The following is a 22947-nucleotide window of genomic DNA, read 5'->3' on the forward strand; positions in this document are numbered from 1 at the left end:
GTGACGCTAAAGGTGTCCATTAGGATTATGAAATACGCGTAAATCCTGGGGTGTCTAAAAGACAGGTCAGTGACCCGAGTGCGCGCTATTACTTTACGAGTTAAAGCGTCACAGTCTGTAGACGTCAACACTGTTTTTAATGTCCGTCCCTATAAGGTTAAATTAGCATACGTGTGCATATCAATATGCCAGTCACAAAAGTGTTGCCACATGCATGTAGCAGTTTAATGTACGTTATATTGCTGGACGTTTAATGAGATTTTTTTCACTTTAAAACTAGAAGTTGGACATTTCAAACTCCTAGGAAGTATCAGAGGGCCAGAGATGGCCTTGGAGACTTTTGTGATTCAATGAATCACAGGAAGATGTGAAGAAATAGACTGTGTATCTGTAGGGCAGGAGGTCATCTGTAACAACATTGAGTGACGCAAAAGGTGTCCATTAGGATTATAGAATACGCGTAAATCCTGGGGTGTCTAAAAGACAGGTCAGTGACCCGAGTGCGCACTATTACTTTATGAGTTAAAGCGTCACAGTCTGTAGACATTTACACTGTTTTTAATGTCCGTCCCTGTAAGGTTGAGTTAGCTCTGTGCGCATAATCAAAATGCCTGTCACAAAAGTGTTGTCACATGGCAGTTTAATGTTGCGTTATATTGCTGGGCGTTTGAGAATTTTTTTTCACTTTAAAACAACAAGTCGGGGATTTCAAACTCCTAGGAAGTATTGGAGGGCCAGAGATGGCATCCGCGATTCAATGAATCCTTTGGACACAGGGAGGTGTGAAGGAATAGTGTGTATCTGTAGCCGTAGGGCAGGAGGTCGACTGTAACAGCATTGAGTGACGCAAAGGTGTCCATTAGGATTATAAAATACGCGTAAATCCTGGGGTGTCTAAAAGACAGGTCAGTGACCCGAGTGCGCACTATTACTTTATGAGTTAAAGCGTCACAGTATGTAGACGTCAACACTGTTTTTAATGTCCGTCCCTGTAAGGTTGAATTAGATCACGTGTGCATATCAAGTTTGCGACAAATAATTTGCTACATAGCAGTTCAATGTACGAGACGCTACAACATAACACTTTGGAACGTTTGAGAGCTTTAGACTTTGTAAAAAAAAAAATAAGTCGGGGATTTATTGGAGGGTCCAACATGCGCAATCATCGGCATGTACCCCGACGGACCCAGACTAATTTCCCGTGTCTGACCTTTTTAACTTCCTGTAATACTGTCCATCCTTCAATCTGTCAATCCGGTCGGACAAGCGTGTACTGGTAAATTGTATTACATTTCCATCCCCGATTGATGTGCAGAAATTACAATAGGAATACATGATTACAGTGTTTTCCATGATTTTTTTTTTTTAATTTCAGAAGAAAGCTACTGCCTTTCCCAATTCATTGGACTCCAGGAACTCTAATAAATGTGTGACAATGCATAACAAAGCTTTGGCTCTCACAAGTGACCAGTTTGATGCTCTTTCCCGAGAGGACTGTACTCTTGCCAAGAGCTACCGATGTATCTTACTTACCGTCTCGCTCTCTTAAATCCCTCTCTGTGCACGGATTATGGTCAGAATGGGGTCTTCTACGTGTAGAAAATGTCAAACTATTTATCAATACGCCGCCAGATGGCCTTCATTACATGGTACATATGTGTCATTAGGATTATTGTCAGATGACCTTCCTCGTCTGCTGTAGGTGCCACAGAAAAGTAGGCTATAGGAGGGATTGCTGATTAATTCTTTGACAAGGGAAATGGGGCCAAGAATATTTGTTCATGTAAAGTGTAGTGATTGTGTCTCATGCAAAGATCATTTACAAGGATTCTCAGAGTTCAGAAACTTTGAAAGAGTCTATTAAAGGACTGACGGTGTATAGTGGAGATATGCCATTCATAGTTAGTCCCACAAAGATGTTTCATGTTCAACGCTTTTGCAAGAGCTTTAACCGTTACTAGGGTGAATGTCATACGTATTCAATGATTGTCCTACAGCGATATCTGGACCTCAAAAGGGTCTTAGAAATGACATAGTGAGGAGAGATAGTGAAGTTGAGGGCATTCGGGTTCAAGAACTTTGCAAGAGTCTTTGTAAGGACCAAGTGTGTAGTGAAGATAGATGCATTATGCAAAGTTTGTTCCGCGAGGATATTTGAAGTTCAAGGAGTTTACAAAACACTTTTAAAGCGCTACTAAGTAAGGAGATGCACATTCAATAGTCTTACGGTGATATCTTAACCTAAAGAGTTTGTCTAAGAGTCTACGAAGAGTCTTAGTGAGAAGATAGGGAAGATGTAAGGCATGAAAAGACCATCCATCACAGATGTTCAAGGCGTCTTAAAGTTTAAGGAGGTCGCGAAGAAATCGCGTGAAAAGATTATGAACCCGGTCTGCCGTGATGAATCGCGGAGGTCATTCCTGGCGCCGAGTGCTTCTAACGAACTCCCGTAGCTTACAGAAAATCCCGCTTATTCTCTCTACACTTAATCCCTGGATTACGGATCCATAAGCAGGGCTCTACGCAGCACTGTCCTAATGGACAAGTTTACAACCAGATGGCATCACAGTAGGTCATACTTCACCGTGCGTTAATGGGTCGTGTTACAGCCAGACTTAATCCTTATATACTTAGTATTGTCTGATGCATTCTCTGATGCATTCTCAAAACCTTTTGGGAATTGTTGCTCTCACATCCATTGGATATTTTGTATATGCACAGTTTTAAAATAATCACAACAAGAAATCAAGGTTTTATACTTTTCGGAAGTATGTAATAATTTGACAGCTTCCTGGATTCACCCATATGTCTTACTTTGATTTGGTTATACTTCACCATGGGTTAATGGAACGTGTTACAAGCAAAGTTAATCCTTTGATGTTGTCAGACTCTGGTGCATTGTCAAAAACTCTTGGGAATCATTGTACTCACAGGTAGCGGATACTTTGTGAATGCACAATGTTGAAATTTGCCGACCTGTCACAACAAGAAATCAGAGATTTCAAACTTTTGGGAAGTATGCTATCCTAGGCTTACTATTTTCCCATGTCTAACTCCAATGCCTGCTGTCGGCCAACTATATTCTCATACCTTTTGGCCTGCCCCACCTACGTAATGTCAAAATACTCTTTCCGGACTAACAGACACACAAACCCACAACAGCCACCCAAAACCAATACTTCCGCACCCGATTGTAGAGACACGAATCACTAACCATTTACTGATTTGAGACATAGGCAGGTATCTCTTTAACACTTAATATGCCTGTGTACTCTGTCCAAATATGAACTTCATTTGAACTAAGGTTTGTCTAACGTTAAGCCTAGATCGTTCATGAGAATATGCTTGTCATGTACTGGAGTTAATATCTCATTCCACCTCACGTTGGTAGCTTGTCTTTATCACCTAGTAAATCCCTCAGCAAAGTCACTCTAAAGCAATTAGACTGTTGTTATTACTTCGTGAGGGGAATTAAGGAAACCATTAACATCAGGGCACAGCGACCTTTACTCAACAGCACGGGGGGGGGGGTGGTATCAACTTCCTAGCACTTTTTGAAAAAAAAATTGATGACGTCAGGTGTCCGTAAGATCGCCAACAGACTTGGGCTTTGTTAGTGACATTTCTAACCGTAGCTAGCTAATCATTGAAGTGAGTGAAGTGAGAAAAGTCGTGTAAAGTGCATTTCCCAAGCGCACAAGGTCAGTGACATCGGCAACATTTTTACCGTTACGCCACACGACCCGGCCATTTGTAGGAAAGACTTAGGTGTGACAGTCTAACATTCTTTGTGCTACATTTTCGAACTACACCATGTAAACAAAAATAATTTTCATGTTAATAAAGCTGTAATTTTCATCTGGTATGACTGTACAAATTGCTTTGAGACTAGATTCCAAATAAAGACAACATCTAAATCGCGACACGCGCGATCATGTTATCACCTGCGAATCTTAGGGGTATTACCTTTAATTAAGCTTTGCACTAATGACATAATTACAAACTTGTTACTCTAAATTACAAACTTGTTACTCTAAACATACATGTTAAACAGAATGTAGATAACCCTTGATGGTGTATCATGAACATGTAAATTATTGTGATATGAGTATGCCAAGCTTTCCAAAATATAATATTGTGTGTCAAAAAATTGTACATATATATTAGGTACATAGGTTTTGTTTGAGGTGGCTGTGGTGTGGGCTTGTGCATGTGTTTCCCCAGATAGAGTAGGTTGATAGCACGTGGGTAGAGGTAAGATTGACAGGCAGTATGACAAAGAGTCAAAAGGTCAGACACATAAAATGGGTCAGGAGAGTGAGACAATTAGGGTAATATTCCCCCTTGGAACTGCATAAATTAAACTCTATGGAGGCCAAACTTCCCTATAATTTTATTTCCATCAGCCCCCTTTTGCTGGCGTCTTGAATTTGTCTATCTACACTTGTGTGTTGTGTTAACTAGTTGTTAGTCTATTGGAAGTCCTTGCTGTCCATAAGTGTGTACATTTCCTTATCAGTGCAAAACAGCATTTCCTTCTGCAAATGTGAGACAAAAGCTTCCAAGCAAGCCGAATACATCTAGGTCAAATATCACAAAATAGCCCATAACAACACATGACCCATAGCTGGGAGGGAGAATGTTATCTTTTCACAGCAACTCGTATATTGATTTGTCTACTGGTTGGCTTGGGGTCAGACAATGGGTAACTATTGCACCAAGAAACATCTAGCGTAAACCAGTAAACCAGTCTGAATTGCCCTGATGAAGATGACAGACGGTCATCGAAACGTCGGTTCTTGAAAAATAAATGGTTGTGATAAAAGAACTTTGCTATTCATTCGTTTACCAACCTGATGAAATTATTCACGAATGGGTAACTAGTTTTCCAAGCGTCTATGGGAAGAGAGTCATTTGTGTCGTGCGTGTAACCTACTAGCCTTTACAGTTTGCGGACAAGGCGTAAAGGGTAAGAATCAGACACCCTTACGACAGTGATAACTTACTTGTTTTTTCGATTTGTCACTGTGACTGGGACTACCAATGGAAGATAGGGCTGATTAGCCACATTAGACGTTCACACTAGCCTGGGTGCCATCCTATTTGTATGCCGGGGCTCCCATACTCGCTCCCTGAGAAATGTCTTAGTGGCACACGCCCACATCACTAGACCTAGAGTGTTACCAGCATTTCTTTAGATGGAAGGGTGTCTACTACTACTATTCAGATCGCAATGATATCGATTACTACATGTGCTAGAAAGTAGATAAGGCACTTCCCCAAGCACAGACATGCTCGTAGCCTTATCCAAAAGCGCAGACCTTTCAAGCCACACTACAAACCGCACACGGCCACAACACCAGACTTAGAGTGCTACCGAGATGGAAAGGTGTCTACTATTACTATTCAGGTCGCAATGATTATTACCTGTGCTAGACAGTAGATAATGCAATTCTCAGAGCACAGACGTGCTCTTTAGCCTTATATCTAGCTTATCCAGCGGCGCAGGCCTTTCAAGCGCACCAGAATGTTATCCGTGCAGTCTCTTTTTCAATGGCATGCTCTAGAAATAAGGCAGACGCCAGTACAAACCATGTACAGGCATTAATAACTACATTAAAGAATCATCATCATCAGGTCGGGCGAATTGCCCGGACCAAGTCCACTCTTTCTCGCCATGCCGCTCTGTCCGCCATTAACTGCCCTAGGTGTTCGGCCCTCACCCCAGCATCTTCAGCAAGTTGGTGGATGAAGGTACGATGGGGTCGCCCTGCGCTGGAGTGTCAATAAGCTCAGAAATCCAATCATTATGCAGAACGTACGACTGTTCATTACCCACAAAAGAATCCAATCCTAATAGCACCGCAGTACTTGAATGTATTAAATTGATCAGACAGTAACTGCATATTTTATTGCTATACTTTACTTTACTTTCTCTGACAATTAGATGTATTTTTAACAGATTATGAAGAAGATAAAAACAAATGCATTTATATTAGTGATCAAACTGATAAGTTACCGTAATCATAACTGCATAGTAAAAAAAACGCGGTTTCTTGCGGGATCTTTGATGCCTGTTCATGTTCAATGGGCTGCATCCAATAAATTGCTGACAAAATTTACAATCAGATTTTCTTGTCGGAATGATAAATGGTAGATCCTAAAATCATAGATAGAGAACACAATATCAGTGTAAGGCGATCTGCGAAAATTTATTTTCTCTACTTGTTACATCCCACAATGCGCTGGTAAATAAAAACTGCAGTTGTAAGTTTCCAACAAAAGCTTAAGGCAATGCATTGAATATGAGTACTGAATATGATGAACTTTAACGTATATACTGCATTAAGCATTTTGGCATCCATAACATGTCATAACAACGCAACCGTGAAAGCCTTTCGAGTAAAATCCATGTATTTATTGCTATCTTTATAAGATTTCTATGTACTATTGTCGTATTACAGGATGTTTTAATTGGTCTTATTTATGTAGAACATGTTTAAGATCAGACAGGCAGATTCCATATAAAAAAAAGAACTGAAAAAAACAGCATCTATCTTTACAATTAAGATACGTCCTTTTCAGAATAGTTTCAGTTAGATAAGTTATTATAAATAAAAGTTTGCGATGGGCTTTTAACTACGTGAGCCGCCGTGGAAAAAGAATAAACAGTTATCTAGAGCATTTGGATACGCTTGTCATTGTGTAAGAATATTGCAATCTGTCACTATTACAAATTGCATCTGTTGAGCAAGTTTATAAGTACCATCTTCGTCTCTTTAAATCTAGTGGGAAATAGATAAAACCTCGCCTTAGCGTTCCCTTGGGAAGTGGTATTTTCATCAACCTTTATGAGTTACTATTTCTGGCGCGCACGAGATAGTTCTCCCTTACTGAGCGACATACGGCATCCGGATTGTTGTCATCTCATTTCAAGATCTGAATTCCCTTTAGTACATTTTTCTGGTGATGTGCCAGAGTGAGATATACCATTTGAGACCCGCGAAACATTGGCATGAAATTGCTTTCAGTGTTGATGATAGAGACTAGAATTGCAGCTTTATTCTGATCCTACCTTTGGTAGCTACGTTCAGTAAATTCCAAGTAAGGCTTTATGTATAGCCCAAAGTTTGCTGAAGTAATGATAAACATTAGAAGTTACTATTTGGTTTTGGCGCATACATACATCCAACTCCAAGGCTAGGAGAGTGTATAACTTTATAGAGCGCGGCGTCATATCATAGGAACATCAACATGGCGACATGCACAGCAATGTTTTTCCTCAGTGAACCACAACTTCTACGTTTTCTGACATCTACTGACCTTCTGGCGCTGTTAAAAACATATAGCTGAAGAAAGATAATATAAGAAGAGTATGTAATTTTTTTTTAACAAAACGCCAGGAACCCCTAAGCTACGATCCACTCAGAATGAAAATCAAGGACACCAACATGGCGGACGCCACCAACCCATATCACTGATATGGGAACTGAGTGAAAGCGTCCTGTCCATCCATGTACTGCCTCAAGATACACATCAGACAGAGTACCATTATTCTTAATAACACAATGAAGACCTTAATTGCACAGGGTACAAGATTAAACTCATATACATAGGACATATATATATATAACTGTTACATGTATGTATAAACGTCTGATGTATTTTAGTCATTTTAACTTCCTCTCGCTTCTTAGAAATTGTATAAATGAATGAGGCTGTATGAGAAGTTAAATGTGGTTTATCAAATGCTAACAGGAATATAAATTTTAATTTACTTGTCAAGTATCGATTTCTAATCGTAAAAGAAGAAAACGAGGCTGGGAGCGGGTGCCATTGTCGCGACAGGAGTCATAAGGCTGGCAGAAGGTGTTACTAGTAGTAGGCACCCTTCCATCTCGAAAGTTTATGGTAGCACTCTAGTTAGGTCTGGCCGTGTGCAGTGTCTAGTGTAGTGTTACTACGCACTTGTTAAGAACAGGCTAAAACAGGGTGCCATTATTTATTTATTTTATTCACATTTATTTTTCGAGGATTGGGCAAAAAGTTATAAAACTTAGCCCTCCCTCACACATAAAAGGAAACAATAAAACAAAGTAATAATAATTATATGAAATGACAAAGGTACATAATGAGCTGGTGCACAAATCAAAATCAATCAACTAAATCAAACAAAACGTCCTGTCTGCAAAACAGGGTGCCATTGTCGCGACAGGACAAGGTGACCAGCAGAAGGTGTTGTTACACACTTGTTAATGGCACCTGCGATTAACTTCCGAAGGGAACTTGGCTCTGAATGAAGCGCAACAGGGACCATTCATCAAACCCGCCGCTGTTTAAGATCAGTGGTGGATACGGAGGACTCGCGTAATTGCCCATGCCAGGTCAGTGGACAGGGAGTCGGGAGAGTAATAGACTGGAAGGTACGGAAAGATCAATATGCGCCTGAACCGTAAAATTGTAAAGGAAAGTATGTCCCTACTGCGCCGCTGGTGTGGTGGTATCATGCAAGATTCCCATTCTTGCGTCCCGGGTTCGATTCCGGGGGGGGGGGCATTTTTCTGGGAATGTTAGATATATACATACACTTTTTTCGATAAGGGTACACTGACTTAATTATATAGAGGACATCTACGAGAGACACTGACGAAAGGTTGTGGATACTAGCTGAAACTTCTTACCGTTTCCAAAATCATATCCAGTTGCTTGAGTGACTGTTTTGTTGCGTATCTTATTACCTGTAATTTTCGTCCGATTTCCAAAAAAAGTTCCAGAATAAACACTCCAAACTCCTCTTGACAAACAACGTAATTTGGCGAAAGCTGGCCCTTCAGATACTCACCCTTCAACTCATATACCAAATATGAAACCTACTAGCCGGCTGCAATTTTCTGAAATTAAAGACATACATCAAATTCCCAAGAAAAAAAAGCGTAATGGCAGATCTATATATATATTCCGTACACGAGTAAGATTTAGCTCGTACATGGTGTGTAGGCGTCAGATCGTAATTCACGGTTATTGCGCCTCTACATCATTCAAGCTGCAAATCTTTCAAACATTCTGATATGAAAGTTTGTCAGATCTGTTGAAATATGGATTGGATATGCTCTTCTGTTATTACGTCCACGTACGTTCATTGAAAGTTTTTTTCAGTTTGTCTGTTTTTGCATGTTCTTGTCTTTGTAGGTATTTCCAAATGCTAGGTACGTAGGAAATACATGTACTTAAAGCATGTTAACTCTACAATGCCAGAAAAGGATTATCTTTTTTTTATTTTCCATTCAGCCTATTTTTCTTTTAGCCTATTTTCCTTTTTAGCCATTTGTCTGTCTATTGCCCTGTGGTGTCCAGTAGTAAAATGTATACACAGAATCAGCAATCAGCTAAATTTGTGACCGCACGACGGTCATGCGATAAATATATAGCAGTGCCCTTGAAAAGTAAATGAGTCATCAACTAGACACATTGATAGCCTTTAATTAAGACATACATAATCTCAGAGGGCCTAGTTAAGCCATGTTTGCATCATTGTGATATATGACAGCTAACGCTAATGTCCATTTTAGCCTTGCCACTGATGAAAGTCTCGTCAGCGAGCAAATACCGCGGGATCTAAAACCCATCCAAATCTGGGAATGCAATTTTTGCCTCGGGCCAGTCTTCAATCTTCAGTTATGAGTTGTTTTTTTATAAAACTTCCGTGTCTGTATCACGGCACTTAATTCTGTTTCGTACGTTACATCAGACCTTTATGATACAATATTCAAATAGTGCAACAATGCATGTATGTTCTATACATGTATTTACAGATCGTATATTTAGCAAGTAATATTAGTTGATTAATGGAACGATCGCGAGAGGATTTCAAGTTGTGAAGCTAATAACCTATCATAACATCATCTATACATGATTTATGAGTTGTGCAGATTTGAAGCTAATCGATGTCAAATAGTGCAACAATGTTTCCCATGTCTGTTCCAAACATATATTTACAGATCGTATATTTATCAGGTAATATCAGTTGATTAATGGAGCAAGATAATTTTAAGTTGTGAAGCTTATAACATAATGTATACATGGTGTTAGCCTCCATAGTATGCCAACAACTTGGGGTTTTGGGGGTCTTCGTGGTCTTTGGGATGTTTTATGTGCTATTTTCTGATTGTATATAGACAACATAGCCGGCCTGGTGGAATTATCAGAAAACAGCCGAGGACCACCAAACCAGTTCTATTAGCCTGCTACGTAGGCTAACGTGATGTTCAGTTATGAGTCGTGCAGATTTGCAGCTAATGTTACTGATGCTGACTAATGTTTTCCAGGAGGCACCCATCACAGGGTGTAACATGAGACGCCCTGAGCCTGAGGGAACGGCGTTCCACTGATGACTGCCAAATTCCCGGAACGGAACGTGTGACGTCATTGTGACGCAACAGTGAAGACCATATTAGGAATTTATCATCTAGGGCTAGGTAAGGATCTATTTGGAGATTGCGTGAAATCAATTTTTCATCGTCCATGTTAAATAATTGTGCCCTTGGCAATTTGCACGACTTTCCCCACTTCTCTCAAGTGAAAATGAGTATTGTGTTGTCCCCTGTGTTGGTGGCGGCATTATTATAAGTTGAAAAAGAATTGAGTGTACCATCACCACGTCTTGTGGTTGAATTTTGGTATATAAAAAAACAATTCCCTTGAGCAAAATTGCCAGATTTTCCTGCAAGATTAATCGAAGTCAGCTTCCAATCGTTAATGCGGAAAAAGTTCACTTGCGCAAAATTGTTAGAAACTTTTGGATTGCCGAAAAGATTTGTCGAAGTCAGTTTCCAATCATTGATATAGAAAACCTCACCTGCGTAAAATTGGTGGAAACTTTTGAATTACCAAAAAGATCCGTCAAAGTCAATTTCCAACCGTGAAATGAAAGTGAAAAATTCACTTGTGCGAAACTTTAGACTTGCCAGAAAGGTCTGTCAAAGTCAGGGTAAAGTTACGAAGCGTTCAGAAGTTTGGCTGCATCCCAGGAAGAACTCATTGCGACCACGGTGAAGACCATAGTAGGAAGAATTTATCATCTAGGTGAGAAGCTGAATAAATCTATCAAATTGACTTTGAACTATCCTCCTGTGAAAATTGAACTATCCCCCTGTGCACTACAGTATGCATTTTCCTTAAGGGTATAACAAGAGAGTTGTTTAACTGAAAACTTTGAGCTGCTATGACGAACACGTTCTATCATTCAGAACTCAGTCTGGAATTATAGAAAGTTTATTGCAAATCCATACATGAAGGCTAATTGCAAGAACATGATAAAAACTATAAACAGTAAAAATGATAATATGTAATGCCAGTGCTACTTTTAATATAGTTATTGTTGGGTTTGATTTCTTTTCTGTGAGCAGTGGAGTATGGAATGGCTGATATTTTATAACTGTTCAGACTTACACCAAAAAATTGTATATTTTCCAGGGAACAACTCCGAACACCCAGACGCCTTAGGATGATCCGCTTGCGGCTATACTCTCCCGGAAAGGCAACCAGTGACGTCACCCGGAGACCACTATAGAGACCATATTTGGAAGCACATCGGTAAGGCACTTTCTTGAATCGATATCATGTAATACCATTGGGCGACGAAAGGTTTGGCAGATCTCACAACGGTCTCTCAGGGAACTCTCAATGATCTCCGCGATCCTACAAGTCTGGGGAAAAATTAACTTAGTACATGCACAAAGATTTAATGTTGTCGTTTAATATCAAAGTGTGTATAGCTCACAGAAGATTATATCAGAAAAGTATGCAATATTGTCTTCAATATTGGAGTGTATATGGCTCACAGAAGACAATATCAGAAAGTATGTAATTCCTTACAAAAAGGTCGAGAACGCATGAGCTACGTTTTATGACAAAAATACCAACCAAAGATACCAACATTGGAGTCAGCACCTGCAGTGTCCCCTGCCTGTCATGTTCTAAGAAACCACTTCAAAGTACAAAATCCCATAAAATACATACAGTCTGTCAGCATAAGGCAAGTCACGCGGATCGGGCATACATGTACACATGCTGGCTTCCATGTTATCATCCCTGCCCCGTGTTAAGCCTAATCCTAACTATGTAGAGCCGATAACCACACCGGTAGTAACTTGGCCTGGACGACTATGATACTGCTAGCCTGGTAACCAGACCATTTTAGACTGGTATCTCTGCAGTGCTGGGTTTTCAATTACCTCCTCTATACATGTATTTATGTGCATACGTCGGTCAGATAGTATCCACTACCTTTTTTTTTTTTTATTCCAACATGTAATCACCAGACGTGGTGACGACACACTCAAGTTTTTTCAACTTATCTTAATGCCGCCACCAACACAGGGGACAAATACATGACAGGACAATACTCATTTACACCTGAGCTAAGTTTCGACCTTTCGTCAGTGGCTCTAAGAGACCAGAGGAGAAATGCAAGTTAAAAGCACGAACTATTGATTGATATGCAAATAAGTGAACGGACAAATTTTGTATTTATGTGTATCATTCTTATCTTTTTGTAGTTTCCCAACATCAGAGACATTAAATGCATGTGAACTTGAAAAAGCAAGTACATAATGGGCCCGGTAAAGTAAGACATCTTGGCGTCTGGACCGTTACGCCAGCCAGGCGGCGCTTTGAGGGCAGATGCAGCGGGTCTAGCCGCGGCGTCTGCCGGCACATAGTTCCCTTATTCCTCCCGCCCTGTCGGGGAAGCTTTACTAGGAGGAGGCTAGGGCGGTGATTCAAGATGCGAAAATCTATGCTGCGGACGAGCCAAAACAGTGCCAGAGCCTGGTTCTAGATAACGTACGGTTCTGGCTACACGTGGACTATCCGTCCGGACATACCTGGGGCGTGTTTAGGTCATACCGAGGTGGCTAGGGCGGTGATTCAAGATGTGGAAAGTCTTGCTGCGGTTGATATAGACAGGTAAGCTATGAAAGTCAAGTTCAGCAAGTACAAAAAGGGTCCGGTAAAGTAAGACATCTTGGCGTCTGGACCCGTTACGCAAGGCAGGCGGCGCTTTGAGGGCAGAGCCGGGCCTAGCCGCGGCGTCTGTCGGCACATAGTTCCCTTATTCCTCCCGCTATGCCGGGGAATCTTAACTAGGAGGAGGCTAGGGCGGTGATTTTAAGATGCGACAATTTGTTGCGGACGAGCCATACATGTAACTGTGCCAGAGCCTGGTTCTAGATAACGTACGGTTCTGGATACACGTGGACTATCCGTCCGGACCTACCTGGGGCGTGTTTAGGTCACACCGAGGAGGCTAGGGCGGTGATTCAAGATGTGGAAAGTCTTGCTGCGGTTGATATAGACAGGTAAGCTATAAACGTCAAGTTCAGCAAGTACAAAAGCGGTAAAGTAAGACATCTCGGCGTCTGGACCGTTACGCCAGCCAGGCGGCGCTTTGAGGGCAGATACGGCGGGCCTAGCCGCGGCGTCTGCCGGCACATAGTTCCCTTATTCCTCCCGCTCTGTCGGGAAAGCTTTACTATAGGAGGAGGCTAGGGCGGTGATTCAAGATGCGAAAATGTATGCTGCGGACGAGCCATACCTGTGCCAGAGCGTGGTTCTAGAAAAGGACGGTTCTGGATACACGTGGACTATCCGTCCGGACATACCTCGGGCGTGTTTAGGTCATACCGATGTGGCTAGGGCGATGATTCAAGATGTGGAAAGTCGTGCTGAGGTTGATATAGACAGGTAAGCTATAAACGTCAAGTTCAGCAAGTACAAAAGGGGCGCAGCAAAGTAAGACATCTCGGCGTCTGGACCGTTACGCAGCACAGGCGGCGCTTTGAGGACAGATACAGCGGGCCTAGCCGGGGCGTCTGCCGGCACATAGTTCCCTTATTCCTCCCGCTCTGTCGGGGAAGCTTTACTAAGCCTCGCAGACCTTATACAGGAAGGATAACCCTGTGTGGAGCCAAATCCGTGAGCTGCCACATACGTGAGAGGTCAGGTGTTTAGGTCTTTGGTTAGAGTTAGGATTGGTATTAAAGAGTTTGGGTTAGGGTTAGGGTTGGTATTAGAGTTGGGGATTGGGGCTAGGGTTAGGGTTGGGGTTGTGTTGGTATTAGAGTTCGGGCTAGGGTTAGGGTTGGTATTAAAGGTACATGTAGGGCTAGGGTTGGGGTTATGGTAAGGTATTAGAGTTAAGGTTAGGGTTGGTATCACAGTCAGGGTTAGGGTTGGGATCATTGTTCGGGGCTAGGGTTAGACTTACGATTGAGGTTAGGTTTAGTCTCCCACATCTCATAAACCTCTCCCACCCCTTGTCTCGGGTATATTGGAACCCCCCAAGTAGTGTCAGAGTTATGTATTTGCATATCAACTAATAATTTGTGCTTATAAAACTACATTTCTCCTGCAGTCTCTTAGTGTCGATGACGAAAAGTAGTGGATGCTACCTGAAACGTCTGACCGTTTCCAAAATCATATCCAGTTGCTTGAGTAACAGTTTTTTTTGGCGTAGTGTCGGAGTCATGTATTTTAAAGGTCCCGTTCCACTCTATGCAGAGCATAGGGGATCATAGGGGGTGGTGCCCATCTCGATTTCCATAGCCCTTGGGCGACACACAGTTGTGCAAGGCACTACAGCAGGGGGCTTGTCCGCTGGTACTGCTGTCTGTCATGTATTTGGCAGGATCATGTATGTGGCCTGTACACCGGCCCGGTGCCAATGCCACCCCGCCAGATAAAGCCGCAGTAGACACGGAGTCGGGAGAGGGTAAGGAGAAAATGAGTCTGGCGGTCGGCGGAGTAAGCCTCTTAGAGCTACCCGTGATTCAGCATGGGGTCAGCCACCTATACATGCCGGGGACATACCGGCATTAGTAAGGCCTAGAGAGACAGGAGCTTAATGTTGTAGACTTTCTCTTGAAGAATATGACTCTACTTTCTTGAACGGGTTTTGGGTTAGTCATCCGAAGTCAGGGACCTGCAAATGCCAAAGACATTCCGACCGACATCAGTAAGACCTGGAGAGGCACGGGGTTTCCATATTTTAATGGCGTGGTGGTTTTTTTTTATACATATAGGAAGATGGCTGCTTTTCCGCTACTTCTAAGAAAGAGTTTGGTGGACTGAAGAGCTTGCCGTGATTTAACATGAGGTTGGGCACCTACATTTGTAAGGACACTCCATCAGTAAGACCTGGATAGGGACAGGATTTCAATCTTTCTTTCAAGAAGATGACTCTACTTTTCAACATTTCCGCTAATGCACATACTTTTAAGGAAAAGTTGGGTGTACTGAGCGCGACGTGATTCAATATGAGGTCAGGCAGCTAAACATGCCACAGAAATTCCGCCTTCAATAAGGCCCGGAGAGAGCTAGACAGGATCTTAGGATTTTCTTGAAGAATATGAGTCTACTTTCCTGCTAATGTACATACTTCTAAGAACGGGTTTTGGGTCAGTCTTCCGAAGTCAGGGACCTACAAATCCCAAAGACATTCCGACATCAGTAAAGCCTAGAGAGACACAGGATTTCTATATTTTGATGGTGTGGGGTTTTTCTTTAAAAAGATGACACTGTACTTTTCCGGTAATGCACATACTTCTTTGAGGAAAAAGTTGGGTGGACTGAGCTACCCGTGATTCAATATGAGGTCACTCACCTACACATGTCACGGAAATTCCGCCTTCAATAAGGCCCGGAGAGAGCTAGACAGGATCTTGGGATTTTCTTGAAGAACATGACTCTAGTTTCCTACTAGTGTACATACTTCTGATAACGGGTTTTGGGTCAGTCATCCGAAGTCAGGGACCTACAGATGCCAAAGACATTCCGACATCAGTAAAGCCTAGAGACACAGGATTTCCATATTTTAATGGAGTGGAGTTTTTCTTTAAGAAGATGACTGTGTTTTCCGGTAATGCACAAAAGTTGGGTGGACTAAGCTCGCAGTGATTCAATATGAGGTCAGGCACCTACACATGCCACGGAAATTCCGCCTTCAATAAGGCCGGAGAGAGCTAGACAGGATCTTAGGATTTTCTTGAAGAACATGACTCTACTTTCCTGCTAATGTTTTTCTTATGAAGATGACTGTACGTTTCCGGTAATGTACATACTTCTGGGAAAAAGGTTGGGTGGACTGAGAACGCCGTGATTCAATATGAGGTCAGTCACCTCACCTACACATGCCACGAAAATTCATCCTTCAATATAAGGCCCGGAGAGAGCTAGACAGGATCTTAGGATTTTCTTGAAGAATATGACTCTACTTTCCTGCTAATGTACAGAACTTCTAAGAACGGGTTTTGGGTCAGTCATCCTAAGTCAGGGACCTACAAATGCGAAAGACATTCCGCCTTCAGTAAGACCTGGAAAGGTACAGGATCTCCATTTTGAAATAGTGTGAATTTTTTTCGAGTAGACGACTCTACATTTCTTCTAATGTACACGGAAAAGGTTGAGTAGACTGAAGATTTCGATGTGATTCAGCACGGTCAGGGACCTACAAATGCGAAAGAAATTCCGCCATCAGTAAGACCTGGAGTTTTAAAGGTCTTTTCGAGTAGATGACATTTTTGCTAATGTACATACTTCTAAGAAAGAGTTGGGTGACGTGAAGATTTCGACGTGATTCAATACGGGGGCATCTACACATGCCGAAGAAATTCCGCCATCAGTAAGTCCTACGTAGGATTTTAATGGTGTTTAGTTTTTCTTAAAGAATACCACTCTTTTTTAATGTACATACTTCTAAGAAAGGGTTGGGTCAGTCACCCAAATTCAGGGACCTGCATATGCCTAAGACGCTCTGCCTTCAGTAAGACCTGGAAAGAGACAAATCCTACATATTTTCAAGTTGTAAAAAAATCTATATCTTCATTCCATTCTTGTATTGTAGCCGTGATTATAATCGCCTTCAGACTCAAACAGTTCTCTTATAAGTTCATTTGCTGAGCACAGCCTTTAGTTTGAATGCCACACATGATGTATTTATGTGTTTGCATGTTTTAGTCTACATCTAATACGAATGTGCTTACAAGTTTAGAAATCAAGTCAATCAGTAACAAGCAAAATCCTACCAATTTTGCCAGAAAATCATTAACCTCATTCTTGCATCACAGTAACCGTAATCGTCTTCAGACTTAACCAGTTCTGTGATAAGATCGTTCGCTGTATATCGACTTCAGTTTGAATTTCACGTGTACTTATATTTATGTATGATTGATGTTTTAGTCTAATAATTTAATCCAATATGGATGCAAAAGTGCTTACAAGTCAATTATCAACAAGCAAAATCCTATGTATTTTGTCACAAAATCATTAACCTCATTCCGCTTCTTGCATCGTAGCCGTAATCGTCTTCAGACTTAACCAGTTCTGTGATAAGATCGTTCGTTGTGTATCGATTACAGTCCTCAGCGCACCCCGTGTATACACGACTGTCCCGTGAGTCAATATTCCGGTATTTACTTATAGCGAGGGTCTGGTGGCTAATTGGGCTTATGAAAGAACGACGAAACAGTTCCGTTTGAACTTCGATAATTCACCGTATTGTAAGTTTAAATTACTTCCTAACAGCACGACCATAGTCTTCGTAGGGATTAGTACGGTTTTTTGTACGAAAGATTAACTACGATCGTATAACTAATACAGCCCAGCCTTAGTCGGGTATTTACTTGTAGCGAGGGTCTAGCGGCTAATTGGGCTGACAAGAGATCTAATGATCCATCCGGACATACCTGGGGCGTGTGCAGGTCATACTGACTTTTCTCATGGAGCTAGGGTGGGGATCCTGGTGATTCAAAATGTGAAAAGTCTTGCTGAAGTCAAGGTACTGTTCTGAAAATGCATGGACAAGCCAGGACTGTGCACATAAATTACGGTTCTGGATACACGTGGACTATCCGTCCGGACATACCTGGGACGTGTGCAGGTCATACTGACTTCTCTCAGGGAGCTAGGGCTGTGATTCAAGATGCGAAAATCTATGCTGCGGACGAGCCATAACTGTGCTAGAGCGGCGCGGTTCTAGATAAGGCCACACCAAGTAAATTTTATGGATGACGTCCTTTGGAGACCCTAAATCTAATGCGAGAGGGCGAAAAAAAACAAGAAAGGCCCTAAAAAACAAGATGCCTACATTAGAAAATAGAAATATACTAAGAGACGACAAATGTTAGGACACAAATTGAATGAGGTGACAACAGTGTAACAAGCAAGAAGTCTTTTATTCATCATCAAAACAGCAATAAATCAGGTGGAACAGCAGTTGTCGTCCTGTCCTGTTCTTGCGTCACGGGTTTCACGTCAATCTGACGATTTGTGGCACTGTCGTGACTCTTTTGTCATAGTTACAGGAAGTGGAATTTCTTGTGTTTTTTTCTAGGAACAGGCCAAAATCAATGCGCGCGCGGACGTCATCCATAAAATTTCCTTGGTGTGGCCTAATGTACGGTTCTGGACACACGTGGACTATCCATCCGGACATACGTGTTTGGGTCATACCGACTTCACTCAGGGAGCTAGGATGGTGATTCAAGATGTGGAAAGTCATGGTGCAGTCGATATAAACAAGTAAGTCACTTTCCGTATCAATGAATGGGGCAGTATGCAGAACCGTGTCTAGTTCTGAATGGGTTAGGGCTAGGGTTCTGGATGGTATACGTTTATCCAAGAACGTAGATTGGCCTCAGACACAGTACTGGATATGTGTGTACTATCCAGAACCATACTTTAGGCGTGTTCTGGATACAGCAGATGCTGGTCGCCATATGTTGGTGTCCTTGATTAGCATTTTAATGGACTGTAGCTCAAGTACAAGTTTAGATCGGTATGTTCGTAATACTATGTAAAGATTTATTACATTCTATACTCTTGCTTTAGTCTTCTGTGACCTATTCACTAAAATTGACTGAAGCTAAGTTGCATTTTGTGTTTTTGTTCCTTCCGCAAACAGTTCAGCAGTTGGAAAAAGAGCCAAATCCCATTAGGATGTTGTTTCTCGTCTTTTCAAAATTGAAAGGGACACGACTTGTGTGTCTAAAATAGCAACAGGTCGATACAACTTGATATCGAGGTCATCCAGCCCCCAAAGTATTGACCACAAAGAGTGTTCTTGGGACGAAGGTTCCTTTAATGCTCCATGTTTTCACTTTGTGAGTGAGTGTATATACCTTTCTTGTTTTTATTTCTGTTATCCAATGTTTCATCTGTCAGGTTCCTCGACTTTTTAACCGTAAAACACCCCCCCCCCCTGTACATTCTTTCCACCGCCCACCCCCTCTCCAGTCGAACATTTCCGGCTCGTCTAAAGCGTGATTATCGAGCGACCTAAAAGCTGTCACATGCCCTTGTTCCGTTCGTGACTTGGGACAACTTTGGTTCCTTTTTTCATCGTCACCTGTTACCTAGCCTTTATCTCTGTCTCTAGGTTGCAGTTTGTCGTGACTTTGAGTTTGGTCGATGAAAATTTTATCCTTGCCCTTATGGCAATCACTCGATTTCTTTATTTGCAATCAGATACAGATTCATGTACAGGTACATATTCATGCACAGATACAGATTCATGTACAGATATACAGATTTTCCGAGTAGTATGACCGTGTCAGTCCCTACACCTGAGTGAGGGTTACAGTTGACACAGCGGCCCTCGCGTGGATTTGTTTAAGGTGGATAACAGGTTGCGAATCTGAGACCCTTATGACCCTTGTGCCCTTATGAATGATGGAGTTAAGCCTGTGGTGGATCATGTGGTGAGCAAGATTTAATCCACTATACATCAAGAATGAATTTAATCTTACACAGGGAAGCATACAGGAACAAACACACACAGTCACACACAGACAATCTCACGCACACACATACACAGTCTCACACATGCATACACACATATACACACACAGACACACACTAACACTAACACACACACACTAACACATGCACACACACACACACACATACACACACAGACACACACTAACACTAACACACACAAACACATGCACACACACACATAGACGTATAGGGTCACACAAATGCACACACATGCACACACACGCACACACACACGCACACACACACACACACACACACAAACATACACACACACACACATACACACACATACACACACACACGTCATACGCCCTTAAGCTTGCTTCCATGTATAGCTGAAACCTTTTAAAACTACTCAATATAACCTTAAAGTACACACGTTTGTAGGTGTACGTTTCATGTATGTGTCTAAAGTTTCTGTTCATCTTGCCACACCACAACACAAAACAAAACCGAACCCCCAACCAACATCACATCTGCTTGAAGCACACCACACTGTATATCTGTGTGGCATGTTGCCAGCAGAAGGTGACATATGGTTGTACAGATTAGCGGGGAGACCTTCTCTCACGGGCGCTCACTCACCCGGATTACGCCAACGCTTCCCGGCTTCCTAGTACTCCCGCTCTCACTCACAAAACCCCTGCCGTATTTGTACGTATAGTTTGTTTTACAAGGACACGCTATGCTACGAATTTCAAAGTCTTTTTCATTGGTGTTGGAGCGGGATTCCTAGTCTTTGCCAGACGGACTTAGGCCACACCGACTTAGTTTTATGGATGACATCCGCGCGCGCATTGATTTTCGCCTGTTGTCAAAAAAAAAAGATCACGTCCTCCAAGGCTCTGGCCTGGGTAGGCCATGATAGCTAGCCTGGGTAGGCCATTATAGCTAGCGACAATACGGGGAATTTAGTGCAGTGCCGATTCATGAATTTCGCAAAACTAGAGCAAGCATGTGCCGGCTTGTCGTATACGTCGCTAAGTACTGCCACAAATTCACGATACCAGCTGTGTATTCCTGTGGTTTAGTAGGACTTTTTTTTTATTTTTGGCCGGAATTTTATTTTCATTCGCCCGCGCGCACTAGTTTACGGGTCTTTAGAGAATGCCATCCATAAAATTAACTCGGTGTGGCCTTATTCTCGCGTCAGCGTCGTGGGTAATTAAGTTGGGTGTTTTGACATACTTTGGATGGCTGGAGGGAAGGACCTTAAGGCTCCATTAAGAGGGTGGCGACGCTTAAGTGCAGGGGAGTGTGTAGTTTATCTGTGTCAGATGCAGTCAGCGGGGAAAATATACAGCCTGTTGGGTGGTGAGATACGGCGATCGCACTGGTAGTGCATGTTGTTGAAGAGATATGTCGTTCGCACCAGTAGTGCATGTGAGGTCTGTCTGATTCGTATCGACTGTTGTTCACGCCTTTAGAGCCGGGGAAACAGTTCATCCGACGAGACTGTCAGCTCAAAGAGGGGAAAATTCGGCAGCAATGCGTTCGCACTAGTAGTGCATGTTGTTGAAGAGATACGGCATTCGCACCGGTAGTGCATGCTGTTGAAGAGATACGGCGTTCGCAACGGTACAGGCAGTAGTGCGTGTGCGGTCTGTTTGATTCGTATCGACTCTTCTTGTTCACGCCTCACAAGAGCAACGTTCAGCGGGAGAACAGTTCGTCCGACGAGACTGTCAGTTCAAAATGGGAAAGTCCGGCAGCAATGCGGAGTAAGGATCTGTGGACATTATCTGGTCTGTAGTCAATGGGCCCTGGTCAGCGCGATAGTGTAACGCTTCAAGCAAAAATTACAACGCTCGACTCTGGCGAATTTGAGATCTGGAGACCCTCCGGCGAGTTGCTGACTTTACCGGGAGCGTTACAAGTCGCAGTCGGTGGCACACGCTGACTTAGCCAGTCCAACCCTCCCGCCCTTACAGGTGAAACCGTCCGTCCCACAAACCAAACATGTCGTGGTGGAACACCTCTACAGTGGCGGACTTTGCGACGGACTTCCTCCCAACGGGAGCGTACAACGTTAGCCTGAGGAATGTGACGGGGACTGGGCAGGTTGACGGAGGGTCGCTGTGGACTGACGTGGCGCTCGGGATCGTGCTGGGCTCCCTGTGCTTACTGACCAGTGTGGGGAACGCCATGGTTCTACACGCCGTACGCACCAACAGGGACCTGCAAACTGTCAGGTAGGGCTGTTTGTTTTTCTCTGAGATGTTAACTAAATGTTGTTTTTAGTCGACGTTTGTTTGTGTGTGTGTGTCACGGTGTGTGTGTGTGTGTGTGTGTGTGTGTGTGTGTGTGTGTGTGTGTGTGCGTGTGTGTGTGTGTGTGTTGTGTGTGTGTGTGTGTGTGTGCGCGTGTGTGTGTGTGATGTGTGAACGTAGAACTGTCCAAGACATGGTTCTGGATACGTGCAGACTATTTAGAACCTTGCCTGAGCGTTCTGGATAAATGTATCACTGTGCTTAACTTAAAATGTGCCTGAGCATGGCTCTGAATAAAGCAAAGTTCTGGACACATCTATATCATACCTTGTGTTTTCACAGTAATTTCTTCATCGTGAGCCTGGCCGTGTCAGACCTGGCTGTGGGGACGGTGGTCATGCCGCTCAGTACCGTCAACATCGTGGGCTTTTATTACCATTTATCTGTATAGATAATAATAACTGTACTCTAGATTCATTTACCTTCTCCCATGTTTTCTCAGTAATTTCTTCATCGTGAGTCTGGCTGTGTCAGACCTGGCTGTGGGGACGGTGGTCATGCCTCTCAGTACCGTCAACATCGTGGCACATCAGTGGGTCCTGGGGCTGCCCGTCTGCCAGGTAAGGGCTTTTAATCACCTGTTATCTGTATAGATAGTTATAACTGTATTGTAGGTACATACATGTACTCACTGGGTTTAGCACAGGCCACATCACAGCTAGCTAGTATACATACGATCAAGCTAGCACTAGCGTCATTGTCTACAAATGTATATTAAACAGTAATAAATACGATAATAAAATCATGGTTAGGTTTAGGAAAAATATTAATTGCCTTATTGTTGTTTCTTATACATTAGCCTAAATATACTACCAGGTGGAGTCTACAAATGATTGATGTA

General features: G+C 42.6%; 1 protein-coding gene across 1 annotated transcript in view; it reads left to right on the forward strand.

Annotated features, from left to right (window-relative positions):
- Positions 1–21795: 21795 nt before the first annotated feature.
- LOC109486450 (probable G-protein coupled receptor No18) overlaps positions 21796–22947 on the forward strand; it is an 11087-nt gene continuing 9935 nt past the window's right edge. Inside the window, exons 1-2 of the mRNA XM_019790280.1 lie at positions 21796–22028; positions 22549–22666. Of these exons, the coding sequence (XP_019645839.1) occupies positions 21796–22028; positions 22549–22666 (351 nt within the window). The remainder of the gene's footprint in view (positions 22029–22548; positions 22667–22947) is intronic.

The sequence above is a fragment of the Branchiostoma belcheri genome, unplaced genomic scaffold (assembly GCF_001625305.1).
Source record: "Branchiostoma belcheri isolate BF01 breed outbred unplaced genomic scaffold, Haploidv18h27 scaffold80, whole genome shotgun sequence".
Classification (NCBI taxonomy): Eukaryota; Metazoa; Chordata; class Leptocardii; order Amphioxiformes; family Branchiostomatidae; genus Branchiostoma; species Branchiostoma belcheri.